The sequence below is a fragment of the Oncorhynchus mykiss genome, chromosome 25 (genome assembly GCF_057628025.1).
Source record: "Oncorhynchus mykiss isolate SJ-2025 chromosome 25, ASM5762802v1, whole genome shotgun sequence".
Taxonomy (NCBI): domain Eukaryota; kingdom Metazoa; phylum Chordata; class Actinopteri; order Salmoniformes; family Salmonidae; genus Oncorhynchus; species Oncorhynchus mykiss.
The window spans coordinates 35,261,841-35,270,432 of NC_143046.1; the positions used below are offsets into that span (position 1 = coordinate 35,261,841).

At 43.2% G+C, this 8,592-nt stretch overlaps 1 protein-coding gene across 2 annotated transcripts in view; it reads right to left on the reverse strand.

The window, feature by feature from the left end:
* Window positions 1-8,295, reverse strand: part of fgf2 (fibroblast growth factor 2) — a 20,020-nt gene extending 11,725 nt beyond the window's left edge. Inside the window, exons 1-2 of one of the 2 annotated variants that reach the window (XM_021584053.3) lie at window positions 7,586-8,295; window positions 1,096-1,199 (exon numbers count right to left, since the gene is read on the reverse strand). In XM_021584053.3, coding sequence (XP_021439728.1) covers window positions 1,096-1,199; window positions 7,586-7,763 — 282 coding nt within the window. In that variant the 5' untranslated portion in view covers window positions 7,764-8,295. Of the gene's footprint in view, window positions 1-1,095; window positions 1,200-2,267; window positions 2,399-7,585 lie in introns of those variants that run through there. The other variant, XM_090219743.1, reaches the window with a different exon arrangement.
* Window positions 8,296-8,592: the final 297 nt, after the last annotated feature.

Consider the following 8,592-nt stretch of genomic DNA (forward strand, 5'->3'; position numbering starts at 1 on the left):
CCATCTGGTTTGCTTAATATAAGGAATTTGAAATTATCACATTTTTGATACTTAAGTATATTTTAGCAATTACATTTACTTTTGATCCTTAAGTATATTTTAAACCAAATACTTTTAGACTTTTACTCAAGTAGTATTTTACTAGGTAACTTTTACTTTTAGTTGAGGAATTTTCTATTAAAAAAATGTATCTTTACTTTTACTCAAGTATGACAATTGGGTACTTTTTCCACCACTTTTGAGTTGGCACATTGAGAATAAACCCTGATATTCTAAAAGCAGTGCAACAATGTCGCCTTTTTTCGCCGGAGACAAGTATGCCAAAAAGACAATCTCTAAATTACTCAGACACAGGGTGTCTAGGGCTATGATTCTCACTTCGGGTGCGAGAGGTCCTGGGTTCAAATTCCAGACTAATCCCTATTTTGTTACTTTCCCCAGTAAGAAAACCAAAAATTGTTGCTCAAACAGAAAAGAGAACTAACAGAGTCACTGACAAAAACTAAAACAAAAGACACTCATGGGGGTGTCCACTGAAAGTTGACTAGCAACAACAACTGGAACCTAAAGACCGATAGTGAGTGCCCACTAAATTTGCCCAAGAACAGGCTAACAATAAAACACAGACCAAGCTTAAAGACAGGAAGCAAACCAAAAAGTAGAGCAAAACAAAAACAGGGAAGATCAGATAAAGGATTGTTTGTCTAGAAATCAAATCAGAAGCGTAAACTACAAGGTGTTAACCCTCCACATCTCTTAAGACAACTGGAGCACTGAGCCAGCCACTGTTAAATAGCACCTGGGCCAGCACAGGTGAAACACATACTGACTAGTGAGGTGACACCAATCGGTGCATCCTATGTGCTAACGTGCTAAAAGTCCAACCTCATAACACAAATAGAAAAACCAAAACCTGTAACAGTATGACAACATAATATTTGCTTTCAGCATAACTGAATTAAAACCCTTTATCTTAGGCATGATACTGTCCCTGTTATAGTAAAGCATGAGTTGTTGATCATGACAATATCAAAGCAAATGGAATGGAGTTTCCTTGTGAACGGTGCTGCTCAAAGGAAGGTGAGGCTCACTCACCGTTCCAAACAGTCTTCCATCTCCATTCATGGCCAGATAACGGTTGGCTGAGACCCCTTTGATCACTACCTCCCCCACTGAGGTCGCCTGGAGTTGAAGCTTGACTGAGGAGAGGAAAATGTTTTAGTGTCACAGTAAACTCCATTTACTCTATACTGAACAATCAGTCAATTGAAATAAATTCATTAGGCCTTCATCTATGGATTTCACAACTGGGCAAGGGCGCAGCCATGGTAGCCAGGACCTGCCAATTAGAATTAGTTTTTCCCCACAAAAGAGCTTTACTCCTCCGTTTTATCAGCTGTCTGGGTGGCTGGTTTCAGACAATCCCGTAGATGAAGAAGTCAGATGTGGAGGTCCTGGGCTGGCATAATTACATGTGGTCTGCAGTTATGAGGCCGGTTGGACATACTGCTAAATTCTCTAAAACGACGTTGGAGGCGGCTTATGGTAGAGAACTTAACATTCAATTCTCTGGCAACAGCTCTGGTGGACGTTCCTGCAGACAGCATGCCAATTGCACGCTCCCTGAAAACTTGAAAACATCTGTGCCATTGTCTTGAGTGGCCTTTCATTGTCCCCAGTAGAAGGTGCACCTGTATAATGATCATGCAGTTTAATCAACTTCTTGATATGGCACACCTGTCAGGTGGATGGATTATCTTGGAAAAGGATAAATTCTTGCTAACAGGGATATACATAAGTTTGTGCACAAAATTTGGGAGAAATAAGCTTTTTATGCATATGAAACATTTCTGGGATCTTTTATTTCAGTTGATGAAACATGGGACCAACACTTTACATGTTGCGTTTATTTTTTTGTTCAGTATAGAATAGATGTAATACACCGAGTGTACAAAACATTAAGAACGCCTGCTTTTTCCATGACAGACTGACCAGGTGATAACTATGATCCATTATTGATGTCACTTGTTAAATCCACTTCAATCAGTGTAGATGAAGGAGAGGATACAGGTTAAATAAGTATTTTTAAGCCTTGAGACAGATTGTATGTGTGCCATTCAGAGGCTGAATAGGCAAGACAAAATTTTTAAGTGCCTTTGAATGCGGTATTGTAGTACGTGCCAGGTGCAGCGGTTTGTGCCAAGAACTGCAACGCTACTGTGTTTTTCACGCTCAACAATTTCCTGTGTGTATTAAGAATACTCCACCTCCCAAAGGACATCCAGCCACCTTGACACAATTGTGGGAAGCGTTGGAGTCAACATAGGCCAGCATCCCTGTGGAACGTTTGACACCTTGTAGAGTCCATGCGCTGGCAACTCAATATTAGGAAGATGTTCTTAATGTTTGGTACACTCAGTATATGTTATGAATGGTGTTGAAAAGAGACAGATATAGCAAACATATATCAAATAAGCAAGATTTTAATTATTTTTTTATTTCACCTTTATTTAACCAGGTAGGCTAGTTGAGAACAAGTTCTCATTTACAACTGCGACCTGGCCAAGATAAACGCATAGCAGTGTGAACAGACAACAACACAGAGTTACACATGGAGTAAACAATAAAACAAGTCAATAACACAGTGGAAGAAAAAGTGGAAGAAAAAAGAAAAAAAAAAGGAGAGAGTCTATATACATTGTGTGCAAAAGGCATGAGGAGGTAGGCGAATAATTACAATTTAGCAGATTAACACTGGAGTGATAAATTATCAGATGGTCATGTGCGGGTAGAGATACTGGTGTGCAAAAGAGCAGAAATTAAATAAATAAAAACAGTATGGGGATGAGGTAGGTAAACTGGGTGGGCTATTTACCGATAGACTATGTACAGCTGCAGCGATCGGTTAGCTGCTCAGATAGCAGATGTTTAAAGTTGGTGAGGGAGATAAAAGTCTCCAACTTCAGCGATTTTTGAAATTCGTTCCAGTCACAGGCAGCAGAGAACTGGAAGGAAAGGCGGCCAAATGAGGTGTTGGCTTTAGGGATGATCAGTGAGATACACCTGCTGGAGCACGTGCTACGGGTGGGTGTTGCAACCGTGACCAGTGAACTGAGATAAGGCGGAGCTTTACTTAGCATGGACTTGTAGATGACCTGGAGTCAGTGGGTCTGGCGACGAATATGTAGCGAGGGCCAACCGACTAGAGCATACAGGTCGCAGTGGTGGGTGGTATAAGGTGCTTTAGTAACAAAACGGATGGCACTGTGATAAACTGCATCCAGTTTGCTGAGTAGAGTATTGGAAGATATTTTGTAGATGACATCGCAGAAGTCGAGGATCGGTAGGATAGTCAGTTTTACTAGGGTAAGTTTGGCGGCGTGAGTGAAGAAGGCTTTGTTGCGAAATAGAAAGCCGACTCTAGATTTGATTTTAGATTGGAGATGTTTGATATGAGTCTGGAAGGACAGTACAGTCTAGCCAGACACCTAGGTACTTATAGATGTCCACGTATTCTAGGTGATGCTAGTCGAGCCTGCGGGTGCAGGCAGCGAACGTTTGAAAAGCATGCATTTGGTTTTACTAGCGTTTAAGAGCAGTTGGAGGCCACGGAAGGAGTGTTGTATGGCATTGAAGCTCGTTTGGAGGTTAGATAGCACAATGTCCAAGGAAGGGCCAGAAGTATACAGAATGGTGTCGTCTGCGTAGAGGTGGATAAGGGAAACGCTCGCAGCAAGAGCAACATCATTGATATATAAAGAGAAAAGAGTCGGCCCGAGAATTGAACCCTGTGGCACCCCCATAGAGACTGCCAGAGGACCGGACAACATGCTCTCCGATTTGACACACTGAACTCTGTCTGCAAAGTAGTTGGTGAACCAGGCAAGGCAGTCATTAGAAAAACCGAGGCTACTGAGTCTGCCGATAAGAATATGATTGACAGAGTCGAAAGCTTTGGCCAGGTCGATGAAGATGGCTGCACAGTACTGTCTTTTATCGATGGCGGTTATGATATCGTTTAGTACTTTGAGCGTGGCTGAGGTGCACCCATGACCGGCTCGGAAACCAGATTGCACAGCGGAGAAGGTACGGTGGGATTCGAGATGGTCCGTGATCTGTTTGTTGACTTGGCTTTCGAAGACCTTAGATGGGCAGGATGGATATAGGTCTGTAACAGTTTCAGTCCAGGGTGTCTCCCCCTTTGAAGAGGGGGATGACCGCGGCAGCTTCCCAATCCTTGGGGATCTCAGACGATACGAAAGAGAGGTTGAACAGGCTGTTAATAGGGGTTGCGACAATGGCGGCAGATAGTTTCAGAAATAGAGGGTCCAGATTGTCAAGCCCAGCTGATTTGTATGGGTCCATGTTTTGCAGCTCTTTCAGAACATCTATCTGGATTTGGGTAAAGGAGAAGCTGGGGATGCTTGGGCGAGTAGCTGCAGGGGGGCGGAGCTGGTGGCAGAGGTTGGAGTAGCCAGGAGTGAGACATGGCCAGCCGTTCAGAAATACTTGAAGTTTTCGATTATCGTGGATTTATTGGTGGTGACTGTGTTACCTAGCCTCAGTGCAGTGGGCAGCTGGGAGGAGGTGCTCAAAATATAAAAACGAAATAACGATGTAACAATATTTTTATATTGCAGTAATGGTTTATTGAAAGTCAAGTATTTAGTTGAAGAGAAGCACCCAGATTCTAATACTTTTTGTAGAGTCAGATAAGCCTACATGTGCTGTGCCAACGGAGCATATTTCAACAACTTATTTTTAGCATAGTTCAAAAAACAAAATGAGTTCCTATCAAACTGGCCTGATAAGGCAAAATGGCAAGACAGTACATTGTAAACGTATATACAGTATATCACAAAAGTGTGTACACCCCTCACATTTTTGAAAATATTTGAGTATATCTTTTCATGTGACAACACTGAAGAAATGACACTTTGCTACAATGTAAAGTAGTGAGTGTACAGCTTGTTTAACAGTGTACATTTGCTGTCTAAACCGCTGGCAACAAAAGTGAGTACACCCCTAAGTGAAAATGTCCAAATTGGGCCCAATTATCCATTTTCCCTCCACGGTGTCATGACTCGTTAGTGTTACAAGGTCTCAGGTGTGAATGGGTAGCAGGTGTGTTAAATTTGGTGTCATCGCTCTCACACTCCCTCATACTGACTGGTCACTGGAAGTTCAACATGGCACCTCATGGCAAAGAACTCTGAGGATCTGAAAAAAACTAAATTGTTGCTCTACATAAAGCTGGCCTGGGCTATAAGAAGATTGCCAAGACCCTGAAACTGAGCTGCAGCACGGTGGCCAAGACCATGCAGCGGTTTAACTGGACAGGTTCCACTCAGAACAGGCCTCGCCATGGTCGACCAAAGAAGTTGAGTGCACGTGCTCAGCGTCATATCCAGAGGTTGTCTTTGGGAAATAGACGTATGAGTGCTGCCAGCATTGCTGCAGAGGTTGAAGGTGTGGGGAGTCAGCCCGTCAGTGCTCAGACCATACGCCGTACACTGCATCAAATTGGTCTGCATGGCTGTCGTCCCAGAAGGATGCCTCTTCTAAAGATGATGCACAAGAAAGCCCGCAAACAGTTTGCTGAAGACAAGCAGACTAAGGACATGGATTACTGGAACCATGTCCTGTGGTCTGATGAGACCAAGCTGAACCAAATAAGTTTATATGGTGTCAAGCGAGTGTGGCGGCAACCAGGTGAGGAGTACAAAGACTAGTGTGTCTTGCCTACAGTCAAGCATGGTGGTGGGAGTGTCATGGTCTGGGGCTGCATGAGTGCTGCCGGCACTGGGGAGCTACAGTTCATTGAGGGAACCATGAATGCCAACATGTACTGTGACATACTGAAGCAGACCATGATCCCCTCCCTTCGGAGACTGGGCCGCAGGGCAGTATTCCAACATGATAACGACCCCAAACACACCTCCAAGACGACCACTGCCTTGCTAAAGAAGTTGAGGGTAAAGGTGATGGACTGGCCAAGCATGTCTCCAGACCTAAACCCTATTTAGCATCTGTGGGTCATCCTCAAATGGAAGGTGGAGGAGTGCAAGGTCTCGAACATCCACCACTCCGTGATGTCGTCATGGAGGAGTGGAAGAGTACTCCAGTGGCAACCTGTGAAGCTCTGGTGAACTCCATGCCCAAGAGGGTTAAGGCAGTGCTGGAAAATGATGGTGGCCACACAAAATATTGACACTTTGGGCCCAATTTGGACATTTTCACTTAGGAGTGTACTCACTTTTGTTGCCAGCGGTTTAGACATTAATGGCTGTGTGTCGAGTTATTTTGAGGGGACAGCAAATTCACACTGTTATACAAGCTGTACACTCATTACATTGTAGCAAAGTGTCATTTCTTCAGTGTTGTCACATGAAAAGATATACTCAAATATTTACAAAAATGTGAGGGGTGTACTCACTTTTGTGATAAATATATATAGTATCAGAGGCATCTGTATGCACTTAGGGTTTGCGTAATGACTAATGTCATGAAGATCCATTCCTCTCTGAATAAATACATAATTAGTAGTTGTTACGTGCAAGGGAGCATGAAAGTTTACTAAACATCTGTGCAATAGGTCTCGTGATCTCATCTCTAAGTGAAACTTTCTCTTTCAGCCATGGTTAATTTCATCATCCCTTGCTTTAAATCATATGGATAATGCAAATGGGTACGTCAACAGTGTTCTATTTGAATGAATGGTCATAACAGAAAATGAGGTTCTCTTCCAGTTTCGTGTATTTGTTATTACATACACATAGAATATATGCCTTATTGAGTAAAGATAAATGGTACTGTAAAGCACATGATGCCAATATTTGGGCAGTAATTGAAATGACTAATGTCTGTCGTCTCGTCTCTTAGTAGTTAATTGCTTGTGATTTTGGACAGCTGTTTGAGTGCACCTGTTCCATGTCCCATCCCCTATCACCCAAGGATCTACTGAGCAGTGCTTCCTGTGATGAAAACCCCCTCTTCGACATGGGCCCCTTCTCCTCCTACCAATTACTGATGCAATGAGATACATACATTGAAGAAAAAAAAACAACTAGATCGTGAGTGATGTGGTTTAAATATGTCAAGGGCAAACCTTACATATTACTTGTTGCATGTTACATTTAAAGCTAATCAATAACACTCCAATATATATTATACTGAAGTGCTAAAAACACAAACCTAGATCCTCAATTACAATCAATCAATGGCCTTTACTTATGTGAAGTCAAGAGTTGGTCTATGTATTAATACACATTTCACACGAAAGTTATATTTTATTTCTGGACATTTCAATTACAAGTGACATAATAGCAGTGCCTTTTTAATGTATGGCAGTGTTACACACCCAGGTGACTTGAATGAGATCAAAATATACACTTACCACATTCATGAAAGCACGTGCAAAGGCTAATGTACAAGAACTAGACAAACTTATTTGAATGTTGGAGAAGCCATAAACGCATGCATTTAAATTCACTTTAGTCCTCCATGATTTCCCAGTTACTTCACTGTCGCCCTTACAAAGCATAAAGAAGCTTTGTCTGCCATGCAATGGACTGGAACCACTTACTGTGGGGGTCGTTCTTCTCTCGGATCCCATCCACGCTTCCATTAGAGTTTATCCTCAAGAAGTAGCCACCGTTTTTACAGTACAGCCTCTTGGGCTCCTTAAAGTTTCCTGGAGGGAAGCCGCCACTGCCTCCATCTTCAGGTGTGGCGGGTAGAGTGGTGATTTCTCCTGTGGCCATCTCTTCCCTTTTTCCCTGCTGCTGCTGTGTGTTAGCAGTGCAGCAGCCCTACAGTGGCCTCACGCTAACTGCTGTTCCCTCCCTCCTCCAGCAAGCCTCACAGAACCTGATTTTAGTTAACCACCAGGGTCAGATAGTTTGTTCGAGAACCCCCCCTCTGGTGCAACATGCCGCCTACTCCCAAGCCGAGAGGAAATGAAGCGTGAACAACACTTGGAAAGGTGCTTGTTATCCTCGATGGCAAGGTCCACCCCTCTCTGGCCTCTTCTCGTTCCTTTAAGAAAGCCTAAGAGTTGATATTCGAAAGTAGTTTGAATGGAGATTTGCGTGTTCCCCCCTCCATAGTCTTCTTCCTCTACTCTGAAAAGTTTATAGCAGGGCAGCTAGCTGAAATCTGGAGAGGCTTCCCCTGTGGGCCTCAGATAACATGCGCCCTCCAATGCGAGTACAGACACACCGACACTTGCACAAGCCCACTTTGACGTTGTAACTGAACCAGCCAACCCTGCACAGCACTAGCAGAGAAAAGACTGGGCTTACTGACAGACCTGCGTCATAAAAGACCCTGGGCTGGTGCAACCTGAGACCAGTAGAGGCTTCAGCTTAGCCCCACAGCTTGGAAGAACTTTTGAGCAGAATCAGTGATTCTGTGCTATGTTATTGAAGAACAACAACAAAAATGCAGCAGAAAGAACAACAGAGTAAATTACAATGGGCTTGTCTAATTTAACAAAAGTAAATTGACTATTTGAATGGCCCCTTCAAACAGAAACTCTGCGTTAAGTCGTGAATTGCATAAAAGCTGTTTCTATGAAGTATGCCATTTAGA